The sequence below is a fragment of the Anomaloglossus baeobatrachus genome, chromosome 6, assembly GCF_048569485.1.
Source record: "Anomaloglossus baeobatrachus isolate aAnoBae1 chromosome 6, aAnoBae1.hap1, whole genome shotgun sequence".
NCBI classification, from domain to species: domain Eukaryota; kingdom Metazoa; phylum Chordata; class Amphibia; order Anura; family Aromobatidae; genus Anomaloglossus; species Anomaloglossus baeobatrachus.
In genome coordinates this window covers 275,394,410-275,415,397 of record NC_134358.1, presented here as the reverse complement: position 1 = coordinate 275,415,397, position 20,988 = coordinate 275,394,410, and the positions used below count along the sequence as shown (strand labels likewise).

Genomic DNA, 20,988 nt, shown 5'->3' with positions numbered 1-20,988 from the left:
TTCTGTTTGGTTCCCCTAAAGTATTAAGAAGTATTTCAGGCACAAAGAACAATGAGCTTCACATGTTTAGATTAATTATCTCTTTTTCCAGCCCTTTCTGACTAATTAAGACCCTCCCCAAACTTGTGAACAGCACTCATACTTGGTCAACATGGGAAAGACAAAGGAGCATTCCAAGGCCATCAGAGACAAGATCATGGAGGGTCACAAGGCTGGCAAGGGGTACAAAACCCTTTCCAAGGAGTTGGGCCTACCTGTCTCCACTGTTTGGAGCATCATCCGGAAGTGGAAGGCTTATGGAACTACTGTTAGCCTTCCACGGCCTGGACAGCCTTTGAAAGTTTCCACCCGTGACGAGGCCAGGCTTGTCCGAAGAGTCAAGGCTAACCCAAGGACAACAAGGAAGGAGCTCCGGGAAGATCTCATGGCAGTGGGGACATTGGTTTCAGTCAATACCATAAGTAACGTACTCCACCGCAATGGTCTCCGTTCCAGACGAGCCCGTAAGGTACCTTTACTTTCAAAGCGTCATGTCAAAGCTCGTCTACAGTTTGCTCATGATCACTTGGAGGACTCTGAGACAGACTGGTTCAAGGTTCTTTGGTCTGATGAGACCAAGATCGAGATCTTTGGTGCCAACCACACACGTGACGTTTGGAGACTGGATGGCACTGCATACGACCCCAAGAATACCATCCCTACAGTCAAGCATGGTGGTGGCAGCATCATGCTGTGGGACTGTTTCTCAGCCAAGGGGTGTGGCCATCTGGTCCGCATCCATGGGAAGATGGATAGCACGGCCTACCTGGAGATTTTGGCCAAGAACCTCCGCTCCTCCCTCAAGGATCTTAAGATGGGTCGTCATTTCATCTTCCAACAAGACAACGACCCAAAGCACACAGCCAAGAAAACCAAGGCCTAGTTCAAGAGGGAAAAAATCAAGGTGTTGCAGTGGCCTAGTCAGTCTCCTGACCTTAACCCAATTGAAAACTTGTGGAAGGAGCTCAAGATTAAAGTCCACATGAGACACCCAAAGAACCTAGATAACTTGGAGAAGATCTCCATGGAGGAGTGGGCCAAGATAACTCCAGAGACCTGTGCCGGCCTGATCAGGTCTTATAAAAGACGATTATTAGCTGTAATTGCAAACAAGGGTTATTCCACAAAATATTAAACCTAGGGGTTGAATAATAATTGACCCACACTTTTATGTTGAAAATTTATTAAAATTTAACTGCGCAACATAACTTGTTGGTTTGTAAGATTTATGCATCTGTTAATAAATCCTGCTCTTGTTTGAAGTTTGCAGGCTCTAACTTATTTGCATCTTTTCAAACCTGCTAAATCTGCAGGTGGTTGAATACTACTTGTAGGCACTGTATATAGTGAAATAGACCAGCCTCCAACATGTGGGGCAGATTTGGAGTAGTAAAATGACCAGGACTTTAGGGTAATATAACATTAGGATTTTATAATAACACCCATCTCTTGGAGATGTGTCCTATAATTGAAGGCCACCATCTTGGTTCTATGGGTGATCCCTTATGATGGAACTGTCTGCGTCTTCATCTGCAAGGAACTCTTGACAACTTATACAGTGAATAAATAAGTGACAATTTACACAGTAAAATTCTGTGTAGGCTGACAGATTTGGAGTACTGCAGCAAGGAAAAGTTGCCAAAGATTGGCAATTCTAGATGTGCCAAATGTTAAACAAAACCAAGACCAAGGACATCAATCAGCAACCTCAATAAAAAATTAGATTTAAGGTGAAGTGTTTTTCGATCAGACTTGTCTGTTTGCCTGATGTTACTCCACCAATAGTCATTTTCTAGAGTGAAGAGCTATGCAGTTTTTAAGGAAAGTTGCACTAAGAAAAACAAGAGAAGAACCTGTAATACTTACATAATAATAGGTATACAGAAATTCATCTCCCCAACATATATGTTAAAATAAAGAGAATGTGGCTAACCCTGCTAAGTGAGTCTGCAGCCAATTATAGACAGTATAATATAGTGGCTATCGAAGACAAACAGTGCAAAATCTTAATTGAAACCAAATTTCCAAAGTGATTTTAATTCCAGTTGCATGCACTTAACTGAGAAAACGATTGTGCTCAAAGATAGGAAACTCCTTTACGATATCAAAATACTTTTTCTTATCCATAAATATTAACAATAAAATACGTTATGCATTGCCACAGTATTTAGCAAGGGTAAATTAGATAATGCATTGCCACAATTTATAATTGTGTATCAAAGCAGTCAAGAGTTTATGAAGGAAAAAAAAAATCACAATGAATAGAATTATGTAAAATGTGTGAAAGTGTACAGTATACAGATGTGCGGATCCTTTGAAAGTTGAAATTGTTAACTTTCATGAATTTTGCCCTTAAATTTGATTTGCCACAAACAGATTTGCTCACATCTCAATACTGGAAGGCTTGAAATGTGGGAGAAGAGAGATGGAGAGAGAGAGAGAATCCTGTGAACCATATGAGCTTACACTCTACAGTAGAAAGAGAGATAACTTCACTGACCATGGAAGATTACACTCTGGCAACAAAGAGTAAATTACTGATTATAAGAGCTTGGACTCTACAGAAAAAAGTGAAACGTAACCAGTGACTCCGGAAATTGAAAATGACTCTGCTATACATGCTGTGCTCCACTGGTATCCACTGATTTCTGATGGCCAAGGTACTGACCACCAATGTGCAAGGTATGATAGTCCATAAGATGTTATAGCTGAAAACTAATATGAGGAAATCCAAGTAGCAACAAAAAAATTACATTAGGCTTCTCTCCGATGCTTCACCAATGTGGGATGTAGTTCTGAGTAAGTTGTTGTTTATTTTTAATCCACAGGTAACCATCAATTTCATTAATTTTGACTCACCTTGATCATCTCATCTGTAGTACAGTATTTTTTTTTTTTAAAAGAAGAGTTTAGATCTAGACAAAATAATCATGTTATATGGCAGTGCAAGTTCAGCAGATTTAATCGCAATATATTTTTGTGCAGAAAGATTCAGTTTAACTTACTTTATCAACCACTGAGGACTCTTAAAGGGAAACTGTCAGTAGGACTTAGGCTATGTGCGCACGTGTGCGCTCTGCACCGCAGCTAAAAGGTGCGCTTCAGAGCGCAGCTGAAAAGTTGCGTTCTGAAGTGCATGGTACCTGCAGAGATCGTGCACTCTGCATGCTGCCTCTCCCTATAGACAGCATGCAAACCACACGGAAGAAGTGACATGTCACTTCTTTGAACGCAGCGATTCGGGCAGCAGCCGAATCGCTGCGTTCTAATATGCCACGTGCGCACGGCTCCTGCACAATCTCCATAGACTGTGCAGGGGACGCAGGACGCATGCAGTTACGCTGCGGTGCAGATCGCTTGCATAACTGCATGAAAACACGCAACGTGGGCACATAGCCTAACCCTTCAAAGATATCTATATAGGAATGCAGGTCATAGGAAGCTGAATAGAATGATACTTTGTTGCCTGCGATCCACATTTTCATAACATATAAATGAATTGTTAAGAACTATGTGCCTGACACAGATCTGCATAAGTCTCTGCCTTCAAACATTATTTTTAGTGGGATAGGGTGTTATCAGTGTGAGGTGTGTAACTAACAAAACACAGTAGAACTGAACTTTGCCTAATTACAAACATGTTTGCAGCTACAGAATTCTCACAGCAGTTCCTTGCAACACTAAATCACAGAAAAAAATGAAATATAACTGCAAGTCGGTAAAAGTTAAAAATATAATTTTATTGTAAAATTAGTTAAAATTTGCTTAAACAAAATGAAGTATGTCGAAATATCCAATAGGGGGCATCACAGTACATAGAGAATTAACATATACTAAGTAATTAACCTAGATGACATTCTATAACATGCGTAAAAAGGTAAGTAAAAAACCCGAAAGGTAAGTGAAGTAAAAAAATTATAAACAATGCACAAATAGAAAGTACATTACCCTTTCGTAATCTGTGGCTCCTGAAGCCCTTGGGTAATTTGCAATGATCTTACATATAACTTTCACATAAAACTCTATGTACTCTGACTGATTGCTCATAATTTTTCATGTATTGCAACATTGTCTGTGCAATCATAGTTGGAGCCCTATGAGAAGACAACTGTATATTTATTTAATTCTCTACTGTGTCAGTTATAATCACACACAACTCTACAGTGAGATTGGGAAACCAGAGATTGTCCATCACAGATCACACTAGTGTCAGCATTATTCATATAAATAACCTCCAGAAGCTGCTTCTCTTACCGATCTGTGTCTGGCCCATAGTTCTTAACAGCTCATTTACATATAAGAAAAACATGTAATTTTTTTGAATAATACATTGGATCCAATACATCAAGGTATCATTTTATTCATTCTTCTATGACCTGCATGCCAATATAAATGGCTTAAGAGGGAACATCCTGGGTAATCCCAGATTAGGCAGATATTCCAATCAACTATTTAAAAGGAATCTGCCACCAAGAAAATGCTGTCCATTCTAAGGGGTACTTTGCACGTTGCAACATCGCTACTGCGATCTCGTCGGGGTCAAATCGAAAGTGACGCACATCTGGCACTGGTAACGACGTCGCAACGTATAAAGCCTAGAAGCACCGATAAACGATCGCAAAAGCATCAAAAATCGGTGATCTGTGTAGTGTCAGTCATTTCCATAATTTTGCTGCAGCGACAGGTATGATGTTGTTAATTGTTCCTGCGGCAGCACACATCGCTGTGTATGAAGCCGCAGGAGTGAGGAACATCTCCTTACCTGCGTCCCGCCTGCAATGAGGAAGGAAGGAGGTGGGCGGGATGTTTACGTCCCGCTCATCTCCACCCCTCCGCTTCTATTGGCCGCTTGCCGTGTGATGTCGCTGTGATGCTGCACAAGTCGCCCACTTAGGAAGGAGGTGGGTCGCCGGCCAGAGCGACATCGCAGGGCAGGTAAGTGTTTGTGAAGCTGCCGTAGTGATAATGTTCGCTATGGCAGCTATCACAAGATATCGCAGCTGCGGCGGGGCGGGGACTATCGCGCTCGGCATCGCTACAATCGGCTAGCGATGTCGCAGCGTGCAAAGTACCCCTAAGGCAATTTGTTAGAGAGCTGGCGAGGTGAGCAGATTGATGCATAAGTTGTGGCAAAGGATTATTGCATAACCTGAGTTTTCATTATTTAAACATCTACTGTACAAGAAAAGGATAGCCAGCTTATCCTAGTCACTTGTCCGGTAAATGGCTATAAGCTCTGGAGGATCTGACACAGAGATATATGGTAGAAACACACTCAATTGAATCAGGAAACAATATGAAGGATTTCATCCAGCGTATCACTCCAAAAACCGTCTTTTCAATTAAAACATAGCTTTTAATTTGCAAGATTAAAATTAGTCATCATGCATCATCCAACAGACATAAGATGTATTCATTAAGCTCTTAGCTTCAGACAATGTGTTTCAATGTGCTGAACATCTTCGTCATGGTCTAAGTAAAAAAGTTTCCCACCAACATTTTAAAAGTTATCTAGACTGGATAGTCAAGCAGTGAAATTAACCAATTAAGTGTGGGTGTATCAGGTAAAATCCTAAAAAGTTAGATGTGCTGGATGAAATCCTTCCTATTGTTTCCTTAAACATCTACTGCTTCTATGATTTCTAATCCAATGGGCTATAGTGTCAGTGAATTATAACCTTTTTTGTATGAAACTTAAACAAAGAACTGCTAATAATCATCCACTGGACCAAACATTCCAGAAAAAGCAATATAAAATTATTAAAATACCCTAAATTGAATCTTTAATCTCAAAGCTAAAGATCAATCTGTTCAGTTCTCCCTGCTCTATAACATGCTGTCTGCATTTATGAATGCATTGTCATAATGACAGTTATACTTTAAGTTATATCTAATATATTTACACAGAAATTGCTGTGCAAAATAAAATTATGATGGTAGACTGTTTGTTCAATTTGACTCCCTTTAAGAAAGGTGGCTCTAATACACATATTTAAAGAAATGTAACTTTTGCAAACTATGAAGTAAAGTATACAGTAAGAAAAGGTAAATGGAGTGTTTTAATAATTATATGATAATATATTTTTTAAAGGAACTTTATAAAATAGCCAAATGCTTTCTCTGTTCATGTGGACAATAAGAAACAGACTCTAAAATTGAAAATGTTAAATAACAGTGAATGCTGACTTACTGGAAGCTTCTTATCAGAAAATGGGTAGAGAAAGGCCTAAATCATGATCCAAATGACAACAATGTATCAAACGTTGCTGCAACTTTGTGCACCAAAGTAAGGGGCACTTTGCACACTGCGACATCGCAGGTGCGATGTCGGTGGGGTCAAATTGAAAGTGACGCACATCCGGCATCGCATGCGACATCGCAGTGTGTAAAGCCTGGATGATACGATTAACGAGCGCAAAAGCGTCGTAATCGTATCATCGGTACAGCGTCGGCATAATTCATAATTACGCCGACGCGATGGTCCGATGTTGTTCCTCGCTCCTGCGGCAGCACACATCGCTGTGTGTGAAGCCGCAGGAGCGAGGAACATCTCCTACCGGCGTCACTGCGGCTTCCGTAGGATATGCGGAAGGAAGGAGGTGGGCAGGATGTTTACATCCTGCTCATCTCCGCCCCTCCGCTCCGATTGGCCGCCTGCCGTGTGACATCGCAGTGATGCCGCACGACCCGCCCCCTTAACAAGGAGGCGGGTCGCCGGCCACAGGGACGTTGCACGGCAGGTGAGTGTGTGTGTGAAGCTGGGGTAGCGATAACTTTCGCTACGCCAGCTATCACCACATATCGCTGCTGCGACGGGGGCGGGGACTATCGCACTCGACATCGCAGCATCGGCCTGCGATGTCGTAGTGTGCAAAGCCCGCCTAAGTTACTAATAAATGATGGAAACTTTGAGGCCATGGTCACACGTTCAGCATTTGGTCAGTATTTCACATCAGTAATTTTAAGTCAAAATCTGGAGTGGGTAAACTTTTTCCTTGGTTTTTCCACTCCTGGTTTTGGGTTACAAATACTGATGTACAATAAAAACCAAATACTGAACATGGCCTAAGGGGAATTTTCAAACCAATGTTATGGATTTATAATCCTGCAGACTAATGAGGCTGCTGATCACCCATTGGACAAGCAATATATTCGTTCATCGGGTGAAATTATCTTTTGTGTTGAACAAAACATCCTCATTGTCTGCAGTGCAATTAACTGCATAACAGGTTTCATGATAATAAGAACATTGGTAGAGTATTACACATTCTTTGATGCATATCTGAAGGTCTTCCTATGAAAATAGACTATAAAATGACGGCCGATTGGTAATGCTTCAAATTCAGCTGGGGTTTGTGCGCCCTAACACTCAACAGTTTAAAGCTATGTTCACATGTGTTTGTGTTGCATTTTTTTCTGAAGCAAAACCTAATCTCTTGTGATTAAAGAAGCTGCATTTTTTGTTGAGTTTTTGCGGCTTTTTGCTGCATTTTGGGTTTTCTATGTATGGAGTACATCTTTAAATGAATTTAGTTTTATTCACCACAAAAGCAGCAAAAACTAAGCGAAAATAGCACCAACATTTTTTTGCAAAATACGCACCTGTGTTTTTTTAACTCTCATTGCTTTCAATGGTGAAGAAATCAGCAAAAAGACTGAAAGAATTAACATTCTGCTTCTCTCAAAAACTCAGCAAAAATGCAGCAGTTTTTCAATTCAATCAGGAGAAAACAAGAGTGTGTGCATGCGATTTCTGGAGTCTCATAAGTTTTGCTAGTATTATAAAAAGAAGCTTTATATTTGCATTAATTTGCATAAAACCAATGAAAAAAACACAGAAAAATGCAGCAAAAACGTTGCCAAAATGCAATGTGTGAACATAGCCTAAAAGTGAGGCAGATTTATCATTCAGCATAAGACACTGTGAAAAAGGTTGTGCATTTTGAGACTGTCTAATCTAAAGGGTGCTTTACACGCTGCGACATCACTAGCGATTGCTAACGATGTCGCGAGCGTTAGCACCCGCCCCATCGTTGGTGCGATATGTAGTGATCGCTGCCGTAACGAACATTATCGCTACGGTAGCGTCACACACACATACCTGCTGTGTGACGTCGCTGGAGATCCTGAACAATCCCTCCTTCAAGGGGGAATGCGTTCGGCGTCACAGCGATGTCACAGCGGCATCACTAAGCGGCCGCCCAATAGCAGAGGAGGGGAGGAGATGAGCGGCCGGAATATGCCGCCCACCTCCTTCCTTCCTCATTGCCGGTGGATGGCAGGTAAGGAGATGTTCGTCGTTCCTGCGGTGTCACAAATAGCGATGTGTGATGCCGCAGCAGCGACGAACAACATCATACCTGCAGCAGCAATGATATTATGGAAAGGAGCGACGTGTCAACGATCAACGATTTTTGACGCTTTTGCCATCGTTGATCTTTGTTCCTTGGTGTCACACGTGATGTCGCTAACGGCACCGGATGTGCATCACTAATGACGTGACCTCGACGATATATCGTTAGTGATGTCGCAGCATGTAAAGCACCCTTTAGGCTACCTACAATTAACATAGAGCTATGTCTACTGGTGTATTTTATATCTATTATTCTTCCCGAAAATACATCAGATTCATTCTGTTTTTCACAGACCTTGGTTAAAAATCATTTATTAAAACTATAAGCAAAAGCTTTGTCATTTAAGAATACAATGAGCCACAAATATTCAGGATGCAAGCTGAGAGACAAATATGTTTCTTACCAACATCAGACATTTCAGGGACACTGGCAGTATAAATGCGTTCTAGAAAAGTGGGTTCATTATCATTAATGTCATGTATCTTTATGACAAACTCAGACTCTGGTTCCACAGCTATCCCTGTCTCTCTATTTATTGCTTCGGCACGCAAGGTGTAAAAGGCTTTTTCTTCTCTGTCAATTCGTCGGGTGGCATGAATGTCACCTCTATCCTCATCAATGACAAAAAGTGTTCCAGCTCCATCTCCTGAGAGGATGTATTTCAGATTCCCCTTTCCATTATCTTGATCTGAATGGAGCTAGAAAAAGAAAAAAAAATAAAATAAAATGAATTCTTGTGTACATGTGTAAGGACACTTGCTATGACATACAGTACATATAATCTGTAACAATTTATCATTGCTACAATAAGAATATATGAGTTCATAGTAACTATTTACTTGGTATCAGATTTGGAGCAACCTAGAACAATTTACTTTTTGAATTCACAAGTTTAAATATTAATATTTACATGGCATTACAGGATATAAGATTTTTCTTCTTTTGCTATATGAGCAAACACAGTTTCCATTTAACACTGATGGAATAATATAGGTTTTGATAAAATGGTATTTCTATGATTAATAGGAATTGATAGTGTCTCTAGGTGTAATATCCTGTCTTTTGTATAACATGATTAAAACAGCTTTTCTAAGGGTAAAAGATTTGTTTCAGAAATTTCTGTAACTGTTTAGTGTATCTGAATGGGGCGTTCAAACATCCATGTACATGCTTTCAAGCAACCTTATGTAAATGAATACAAACAGGATATAATATTTACAATACAGTTTTAATCTATGATAAGGAGGACTGTACAGTAGATGTCCTTTATCTCAAAAATGCAAGCTTCATTTATAATTTTCTTAAGCTAAACATGAATTATAATAAAATAGTTCACATTTTAAAATGGCTATGTACCTTAAAAACACATTTTAACTAATCTTGTTCTATGAAAATTTGGTGTTTCCTGTTTAGTTAGCGCCAAAGAATAAAACATATAAACCTTGCATTTTTAGAGTTTTGCAGTCCTAGTGAATAGATGCCTAAAGACTAGAGTTGAGCGAGTACCTAACTATTTGTAGTCGCTATACTCATAACATATACTGTCCAATACTCGCATATTCCTTTCAAATAGCGTGTGCAAAGCAAGTCAATGGGGAAAAACTCGCAATGCAACGAGCAACCCAAATTCCGCACTAATCGCTACTCGAACCAATAGTACGGAGTTCGAGTTACTCATTACTTTGCGAGTATTCCCCATTCACTTACATTCCACACGCTATTCGAAAGGAATATGCGAGTAGTAGACAGTACTCGTTATGAGTATAGCGAGTGCGAATAGTTAGGTATTCGCTCAATTCTACTAAAGACCATCATTTCTTTTAACAAGCCATAATAAAACAATAATCTTAAGCAAATGTTTTCTTTGTGCAAGTAACTATATAAGAATCTTTGACAAATCGAATTTATAACGCTATGCAAAGGGTCCATACATGTCTTCACAAAAGAAAAATGAACAGAATAAAATGAAATAAAACTGCATAATCTTAGACATATGAAAAATAAGATTTTTTTTGTTACACTATGCCTACATCAAATCAATAAAATCAAAATATGTTTTACAGTTAGAGAGAATTCAAATATAGAAATGTCAATAGATTTATCAATTAACAACATGCAAAGTGAACAAAAAAAATGTAAATAAAATAAAAAATTGGTGAAACCAATCTATACTTTTGAAAAATCATTAAATATTAATTTTTCCAGGTACACTTGCCAACAGTTTAGAAAGATCTCAAGATGGACATTGTTCCACACATCTTGGAAAACTAACCACAGTTCTTCTGTTGATACAGGCTAACACAAATCTTTTTGTCTCTTCATGTAAAATTGTTCCACATATTTTCAAAAGTTGTCAGGTTCAGTTATGAAATGAGCTTTTGTTAATCATTTTTACCTCCTGAACTTATAGCTTAAAATTAACATTTTGAGATGGCTCTTGATTCTACAATATCAAAGCATTTCCCTTTTATGGATAAATATATATTTATTTTATTTGATTTATTTTATTTGATTTATTTAGAGGAAACTTAGAAACAATTAAAATAACTAAAACATGTCTAAACACTTTTGCTAATTATAAACAATTACAGAAAATTCCATTACAAATTTGGTTCTCATTCAGTGACAACTCTTTTTTGCTTGTCTCTTGTACTCCTGCTTTATTTCATCTCTTACAATTGTCCAACGGTAATTTACGACCATTTATGCATTACATGTTCCATGATTTTTATTTCTATACAGACACAAAATTTTGGTGAAATCTCTCACCATGCTGGTCGTTCCCTGCTCTGCAGTTTGGTGGAACACATTCTAGATGCAAATGTAAAAAATTATTCTTTAAATCTAATATATAAAGCTGAATGTGTGTATGTATGTATGTGTGTGTGTGTGTGTGTGTGTATGTCCAGGATTGGCATCTGCACTGTCGCAGCTACAGCCACAAAATTTTGCGCACTCACACGTCTGGATACCGAGGGCGTCAAAGGCTATGTTGTGAGGTGAAATTTTAACCCCGCACGTTCCAATTTACCAATCAATTTTGCCCCTATCTACATAATGGGGAAAAAGTAAGACGAAAAGTGTATCCGCACCGTCGCATTTACAATCACAAACTTTTGCACACTCACACGTCTGGACCGTGAGATCATCATAGGCTATGTTGTGAGGCAAAGTTTTAACCCCGTGCATTCCAATTTACCAATCAATTTTGCCCTTTTCTTCATAATCGGGGAAAAGTGAAACGAAAAGTGTATCCGCACCGTCGCATTTCCAATCACAAAATTTTGCACAGACACCTCATGTGGCCCAGGGAATGTCATAGACTATGTTTTGACAGGAAAATTGAACCCCGTGCTTTACAGTTACTCTCCAAAAAACATACCTCCATTAAAGTAAATGGAGCCTTGAACTACAGGTTATTAGTAGGAGCTGTGATTGGTTGCTATAGGAACAAAAGACATTCATAGTATAAGAAGCTTATATGTGAGGTAATAAGATGTCGGTGGGGAGACGGATAGAGAGAAACAGACAGAGAGACAGACAGGGAAAGAGACAGAGAGATAGAGATAGACAGGGAAAGAGACAGACAGAGACAAACGGTGAAAGAGACAGACAGACAGATGGTGAAAAAGATAGACAGAGACAGACGGGGAAAGAGACAGACCTGGAAAGAGACAGATAGGGAAAGAGACAGACAGACATGCAGACAGGGAGGAGACAGCCAGAGAGACAAAGGTAGATGGGGAAAGACACAGACCTTGATAGAGACAGACGGGGAAAGGGATAGAGAAATAGAGACAGACAAAGACAGGCAGACAGGGAAACAGACTGACAGAAAAAGACACAGACAGAGATGGGGAGACAGACGGGGAAAGAGACAGATCTGGGAAAGAGACAGACCAGGAAAGAGACAGATGGGGAAAGAAACAGACAGAGACATACAGGGAAAGAGACAGACGGGGAAAGAGACAGATGGAGAAAGAGGCAGACGGGGAGAGAGGCAGACGGGGAAAGAGGCAGACGGGGAAAGAGGCAGATGAGGAAAGAGGCAGATGGGGAAAGAGGCAGACGGGGAAAGAGGCAGATGAGGAAAGAGGCAGACGAGGAAAGAGGCAGGTGAGGAAAGAGGCAGACCTGGAAAGAGACAGACCTGGAAAGAGACAGACGGAGAAAGGCACAGACAGACAGATGGGGAAAGAGACAGACAGGCAAAGAGACAGATCTGGAAAGAGACAGATGGAGCACATTACTTGGCCAATTTAGTTAAATCTGTGTGGAATGTCTGTGGGGATGAAATATATGTTGTAAAATGCTTCTATTAGCTTAGTTTTTGCCTTTTAATAATTACATTTCTATCTATTTGTTTTGTGTTTTTTTCTGTGCAGAATGCATTTTTGTTAATACATTCTATTTTGTTAACAGCAGTTATTAACCCAGGCGAAGTCGGGTAGTACAGCTAGTACATTATATAGCCAAGATTCATATGTGATTTGAGTAGAATTTCCAAAAACTTTTCAATTATCTGCTATTGAATTTCCCAAAATATTAGATACCACTAACGTAAATGCTACCCATCCAGCCTTTGCCTTGTCCTGCAGCAAATGGAAAAACTGCTCATCTTGAGGAAGCTTAAAAATCTGAGGTCCAAAAAAACCTCTTTCCTTTAACTTTGCTTCACTCAACCTTGAAAATTTATTAATAGGATATATGAATGCTTTAGCATTTTAATCCATTGAATTTACAAAGTTCTGCATGTGGCCAATCTTTATACACAATCATGGTACCAAAATCTTATGTAGGTCAAGTGCAGGATACATGGAACATGTATACTGAGACATGAAAATTACATAGTTAGATAGTAACTTAGGTTGAAAAAAGACCTAGGTCCATCTAGTTCAACCTTCCTCTACCAGTTCTACATTTCGTCACTAAGTCATTTATAACCAACAATGTTTTGTGTACTGAGGAAAACATCCAGCCCTTTTTTAAAAGCTGTTATAGTATGTGCCATTACTACCTCTTGTGGTAGGGCATTCCACAGTCTGACTGCTCTAACTGTAAAGAACCCTTTCCTATTTAGCTGTCGGAATCGCTTTTCTTCCACTCACAGTGAGTGCCCTCTGGTCCTTAGTAATGTCTTTGGAAGAAATAAGTCATGTGTCAGTCCTTTATATTGACCACACACGTATTTATACATATAAATGAGATCTCCTCTGAGACGTCTTTTTTTCTTTTTTTCTAAGCTAATCATATATATATATATATATATATATATATATATATATATATATATATAAGTGAAATGAAATTTAAAAAAAAAAAGTGCAATTTCACAATTTTCTGGGTGTTTTTTATTTACCGTTTTTACTATGATTCACAGGTCAGTATGAGTATGTAGATAGAAATAAGGTATATGTTTATTTATTTAAGTGGTGAATGGAAAATTTTTATCCACCAAAAAAGTCACTTTTATCATCTTTTTCTGAAACCTATAATGTTCTTAGATTACCAACTCTGGGACTGTGCAAGGACTTTTTTTTAGCCCAGAACTGACATTTTTACTGATTCTATTTTGGGGTAGACACGATGTTTTTACCACCTCTTATTGTATTTTATTGCAGGTGCCAAAATTGTTGTAATTCTGGCATTTTGATTTTATTTTCATTACACTGTTTTCCAACCGGAATAATTTATTATACATTTTGATAGATTGTACATTTGATAGATTGTATCTGAATGCAACTATACAAAAAGTGTGTACTTTTTTTTGTTTGGTTTTATTTTCAGTTGGATAAATAAAGGGGGTGGGGATTTGAACTTTTTGTGTTTTTCAATTTTTTATATATTTGTAAACTTTTTATTTACATTTTATTACATTTACTAATCCACTTAAGGCACTTGAAGTGATAATCTTCTGATTAGCCCATCAACTTGCAATGGTTCTAGTGCTTCCTGTTGTTATCCATTTTGCACATAGACAATGCATGGACATTTAATATGCTTGTATGAATGAGAACAAATTAAAAAAAATAACTTAATCTGAGGAACACTTAGAAAATGCTATGAAATAACCATAAATAATATAAAATATATACTGTGCGTAAAATGTTGTTAAAAGTAGACATGTCCTTGTTCAATATAAATAGCATGTGATATATCAAAACCATCCAGTGTTTGTTAAGCACTTAAGCAGTTAAAAATGAATAATGACAATCATTAATTTTTTATGAAAAGTACCCAAAAATGATTGCACTAGATTAACATTTCAATTGCTGAAAAACTAAAAAAAGACATCTAAAATATCAAAGGCACAAAAAGTCTTCAAAGCATGATAAAAAGACCCAATATCATAACACCAGACAATTTTGTTAAAATAAAAACATTCCAAGTATATTTATTAATTATAATTAAGACTATACTTTATGAAATATTCATCAGGTTTTATTTTTACTTAGCATGGCATTTTCTTTTCACAGTTCACAACATTCTCCAAGGTTTTATGTAGTTTAGCTATTTTTTTCTTGATAAATTACACCAGATCAGTGATTAAAACAAGTAAATTACAAAGTAACAGGGTTCTCATTAGAGAATGACCTATAAACATTAGTTTAATTAACTTTAAGGTAAATTCAAACTAATTAGCACAAACAATTTTAGACATCCTTTCGATGTGTATAAATAAAGTAGTATAATCTTGCAAAGGTTGTCCAGAATGTGCAAAAATAACAGCTAGTGCAACTATAACGTATGATTTAAAAAGCATAAATATATTACTAAGCAACTGAATTTATAGGCATACTAAAATTAAATCAGTAATAGATACTTAGCAGTATAACACTTCCTGTATATGTAGAACATTTTATATCATGACGAATACTTATAACCAAAACTGACAATGCCAAATGTAAAACTTTGATGCATAACACAACTGTTAAGACATTTTTTTTGTAATGAGCAATTTATTTGAAAGGCTCTAAAAAGAATTTATCACATATATTTTAACTAAATAAAGCTAAATTGAAATACTATTTATTTTCAGTTTTTTTATTTTTTTTATTTTCTGATTTATATTTTTAGATTTTTATTTTTAGCAGAGTTGATGACACAAGTGGATGTAGAAACTTGGCACTCAATATCAAGTTGCACTCAGAAAGTATAGCAACTTGGCAAAGGGTGTAGCTGGGTATGACTCAGTGTCCACCGCTGTCTATATGGACACCACATCATTCCCAGTTATGCTTTTTGCCAAGTTTCTATACTTTCTGAGGACCCTCTGCACGCACACTGATGAAGGTCTTTGACCAAAACGTCTATGCTTGTGCTGGTCCTACAAGTTCTTCACAATAAAAAACACTATTCATATTGATCTTGAGTGCTGAGTTTCTACATTTATTTCAGATGGTTTTGGACCCTACTTGAGCACCACCCCAGAAGTGCCGTGTGTATCAACTCACATTTATAGACACAGACATAGACAACTGGTGTCTGGAGATAGCCCATTGAGTCTCTCCTCACACTTGTATTGCTTTCTGTTCCAAGTACTATTTTTTACCAAATTTGCTATTATTAAATGATGCAGCTATGCACAAACATGACATAGTCTGTCCTTTAAAGGATATTTATATGGTTCATTTTTGTGTACAAAAAAGTCATTAGTCCAATCCTTGTCAGATGTGAAGATCTCCCCTAGTTATTCCAAGATTTGTTTTTTGATATATCTTCACTGATTCTGTTGTCTAATCCCTCTCAAGTGGGAACTAATCCCTGTCAAGTGGGAACATTTCCACTAGTAATTGACAAATAATTGTTTTTGTGTCTATATGTAAATGTTTAAAGTTATTTCAATCACTTGATCTTATGTTTTTTAATGTTCAGCCTGAGTGTTTATCTTTACATAGTATTGTCTGCTCTGTGCCTAGTTAGTTGAGCAGTTGATTAATGAGAAAAATTGGGCCTAGATCTAATTCTTATATAGGTTTTATTTAAATGAATATCAATTTATGTACTCACATTGATCTTTTATAATGTTTGGACCATAATTCATTTTATCCACCATCAGGCTATGTATGTGATTTTTTTTATGACATGTTCTACACATGCGCCAAACAAATTTTATTTATACCGCTTAAGCAGATTTCCATGCACCTATATTTGGGAACTTTTTTACCCAAGATACGTCCCTTATCCATATATAATATTAATTAGACTATAAAATATATGGTCATAAGCATTCATGACACTTTCTCTGAAATATTGAGAAATTTTCTTCACAATCATTTAATTTTGCTTATTATTTTTTACCACAAGATATGACACTCACTTATTAATTCCTTATAATTCATCATGTCCAAATATTACACACATCACTTACTGCGCCCATATCTAATTTGTACTTTTACTGCATTCTACTTCTTATTCCTTCCTTAAAGTCTCCTCTACATTCTATATTTTTTCTCTTCTTTTTTTCTGTATATTCTCAATTGAGGTTTTTGTACCCATTATATCTGAATAAATAGACAAATTCTTCAGTTTTCATAGCCATCTTTTATAGCTGATTGTAAAATTCCGAGTTCACACAACCACAGTTTTTTTTTCCCATGGTCCAGATTAAACTTAACTTGCTCCCCTGAAATACCTTTCTCCACTCATTGCAATCACTTTTTTCTTGCGGTCAGTGAGAGAGCAGACATAGTTGGCTTGAAATAACCTCCTTGAGTATTTTCTCACAGCCAGCATTCTAATACATCCTCAGTGTCTTAGAGTCACCTGTCATATACACCTATACACCAGTACACCAGAACTCCAATATATTAGACTTCCACCACCAGCCCCTCACTATACAGCCAAGAAGTTTTTTAATATATATTCATATGTTCTATGGTTCTTAATATTTATCGTACAATTGTATTTCTTCACTTAATATAAATTCAATATAATTTTGTTTATATTATTCCAATTTTAAATATTCACTTTTAAATTCCATTTATATATATTTCATATCATCCCTTCACACCAAATAGGCACATATAATAACTGTCTTACTGAACCTTTCCATTCCATCTTTCTTTCATCTTCCATTCTCATACATAATCCTACCTTTTCTTTTAGATCTTATCCCTGGTTTTTACACTTTTTTTAGAGTTCCTTCTATAGTCTAGTGAACTCTTATCCACATCCCTACAGTCTCAAGAACCTCACACATAAATTATAATCCCTCCAGCTTTAATTTTGTGTATATAAAGTGACACATGTACTACAATGTACTTTTCCACACACTATTTCATTATTTTGCCTATTCAGTCTTGTGGCTGATCTCACTTCACTCATGTATTGGACACAAGTTCAAACTCAAACATTATTATTTGCATTTTCTTTTTTCATGTTTTCTTATTTTTAAATATTTTTTTCTATTAGTTCATTTTTTCTAAGATACACTTTTTGTATCATTATTTTTATGTTTCACCCTCTTTTTCCATACCACATGAATCAGCTGACACAACAGCCGGCACTATCACGCCTTTTTTCAAAAATGTGTTTCCCACCAAATGTACCCTTTATGTAGTCCAATATATAAATGGGATTATCCTGATGAAGGAGGTTACTCCAAATAGCATCAACTAAAGTCACATATTGAACATCTAGAATTCATCTTTGTCCCATGGCAGTGCGACTTTTAACCTCTTTCAGTTTGCTATTCAGTACTGGGGCTGCGGCAGCTGTGTTTGTGAAGCTTTAACTAGTGGTTGAGTCTAACACAGCACAACCTTTCCAGGTGAGCAAAACCATATTAATGGTTTCACCTTTGTCACACTTAAGACCCTATTGCATTTCTTTTTTCATTGTCCTGCTTTAATTATGTTATACCTTGTACTTTCTTTCAAATCTACATCCCTTCTTCCCCTTTTGTGCACTCTCTCTACATGTTTCACTCTCTCATCCTTTATCCCATATACAGCTCTCAGACTTTACTCACCTTTCTCAAACACTCCAAACTACCATACAGCACAAAAAATGCTCACACAGAACTAGCTGCTAATACTCTGTTGTCTCCTTTTTAGTTGCTGGTGACATATCTTTTGCACTAATAAATATAACAATTTTTCTGCTTCCTAGTTTTTGAGATAATGGACATCCTTCAAAATAATGTATTCCCCCAATGTGACTTGTGTTTGATAGCAAATGAAATAGCTGTTGGTCTGTCTTTTCAATTGTGTCTTAGCTAATTAAATAGCTCATATATTATTCTTTTTCTTTTTCAATTTGTAAGCCTACAATTCTATAAAATTACTTTTTGAAGCTAGAAATTGTCTATGAATTTGCTGAGGAAGTTGGCTATAGTAAAAGTTTGTTAACCCAGTTGTGCTTTATACTCAAAAAGTTCTGTCCTAATAAATATATAAAAATATGTCTAAAAATTATGAATTCATAAAAACTGTATCAACAATCATGATATATTCCGCTACATTTATGCAGAGTACATGGTTAAAAAACAAAGAAGAAATATCAAAAATTTTGTGCATCGCGTATACCTGGCTTATTTTGGAGCACAGCTTGGAGACCAGGATAGGTTTTGGACTCCTCATACAGTTTGCAAAACATGTGAGAAGCACCTTCGACAGTGGACAAATAGTAAAAGAAAAAGGTAACACTTTGGAGTGCCAATCGTGTGGAGAGAACTGAAAAACCGTGACAATCGTTATTTTTGTGTTGGAAAGAAATAAAAGCTTTATTTGTTACAAGAAAGCTTGGTGGGATTATCCTGATTTGGAATCAGCAAAATGTTCTATTCCACAATGACATTCCCATCCCAGTGTTTAGCAGACTACCAGACTATCCACTGTCAGACTCTAAAGAGAGGCAGGAATTGGAGTGTATGGCAGGTAGTAGTTGTGGAAGTGAATTTGAGGGAAGCTCTTTGAGGCCTCAAGTTAAAATGACAACCTATCATGCAAGAGAAGAGAGGCTTCTCCAATCTATCATCCAAGAGGAAGAAATTGTATACTGCAATGACATCCCAGAAATTGTACTTCAAATGGCACTAACGGAATATCGACCAGAAGACTGGCGTCTTTTTATAGATAGCTCCAGCTTGAAATGTGTTCTTTTGCACAATCAAAATCATTATTTGTCTGTGTCCTTACAAGGGTCTAAAATAAATAAATAAAACATTTTACATAGGGTTCCTCCTTCACACCAGCACAGATAAAGCCACAGCTGTAGGCTGTAGCCCTGAGCTGTGCACTTATCTTGGCTGTGTATCAAACTAAGAGGAACTGCATGAAAGTATTTTAACAAAATTATTTAAATAAATAAATGTTTTTAAAAAAGGCATGCTGTTCCCCCCAATTTTGATATCCAGCCAAGATAAAGCTCAACAGCTGGGGATGGTATTCTCAGGCTGGGGAGACCCATGTGTATTGGGTCACCCAGCCTAAAAATAGTAGCTTGCAGTCATCCAAGATTGTCGCATCTATTAGCTGTGACAATGCCAGAACTTTACCGACTCTCCCCGACTGCCCTGTTGCGGTGGTAATGGCAATCCGGGTAATAAGGGGTTAATGTCAGCTCACAGCTGCCAATAACCCCTGGATTAGAGATAGGTCTATGAGATGCCCCTACCACTAATCCTATAAGTAAAAAGAAATAGATACAAACACACAGAAAAATTCTTAATTAAAAAAAAAAGTGATCACAAATTTATTAATCCCAAAACAACCAGGTTCGAATTAATCTACACAAGGTCCCACAATGATTCAAACTCTGCTACATCTGAAATAACAGCAAGCAGCCATATAAAAATTACTGCATGCTCTGAACCTCAGGAAGAAACTGAGCCTCACTGTGAGTGGTGACGTCATTCAGGTTAGTTGCTGTCACAGCTAGAGGTTCCTCTAGCCTTCCACCTGTGACCGCAGGTAACCTGACTTCAAGGGACCTCAATAAACTCTCACTGAGTTTGCAGACTTGCGTCTCCTAGCAAAAGACTGTATTTTTGCGAAGAGATACAGATTTGGCACTCAATCTACACCTCCTGGCTGAAGTTACAAAGTGTGGTCATGTTTTATTGCCGCATGCTATTAGTTAAGATGTAGCAGAGCTGAAATTGTTTTGGTACATCATGTGGATAAAATGATAAAAAATGTTTTTTTGTATTTTTTTCAGTGTTTGTGTTCTTTTCACTTACAAATTAGTAATTGGGGTCTCATAGACCCATTACTCATCTAGGGCTTAGTGGCAGCTGCAAGCTTAGTTTAACAACTTACTACACCAATTGCCATCACACCTGTGCAATTTGGAAGAGCCGAGTAAAGTGCTGGGATTATTGCATCTAATGGATGTGGCAATCCTGGGCTGCTGCAGGCTGCTATTTTTAGGCTGGAGGCATGATAACCATGGGTCTCCCTAGTCTAAGAATATCAGGCCCAGCTTAGTATGAAATTTAGGGGGGCCAAGTGCTGTTTTTAAAATTATTTATTTAAATAATTAGAAAAAAATAGCATGTGGTTCCTCCTATTTTGATACTCAGACAAGATAGGTGCACAGTTGTGGGCTGCAGCCTGTAGCTGTGACTTTATCTGGGCTGATATTACAATTG

General features: G+C 37.4%; 1 protein-coding gene across 3 annotated transcripts in view; it reads right to left on the bottom strand.

Moving 5' to 3' along the window:
- LOC142243203 (cadherin-10-like) overlaps positions 1-20,988 on the bottom strand; it is a 758,404-nt gene that overhangs the window by 259,117 nt on the left and 478,299 nt on the right. For all 3 annotated transcript variants that reach the window (XM_075314858.1, XM_075314857.1, XM_075314859.1), the window contains one exon: positions 8,797-9,091. In XM_075314858.1, the coding sequence (XP_075170973.1) occupies positions 8,797-9,091 (295 nt within the window). The remainder of the gene's footprint in view (positions 1-8,796; positions 9,092-20,988) is intronic.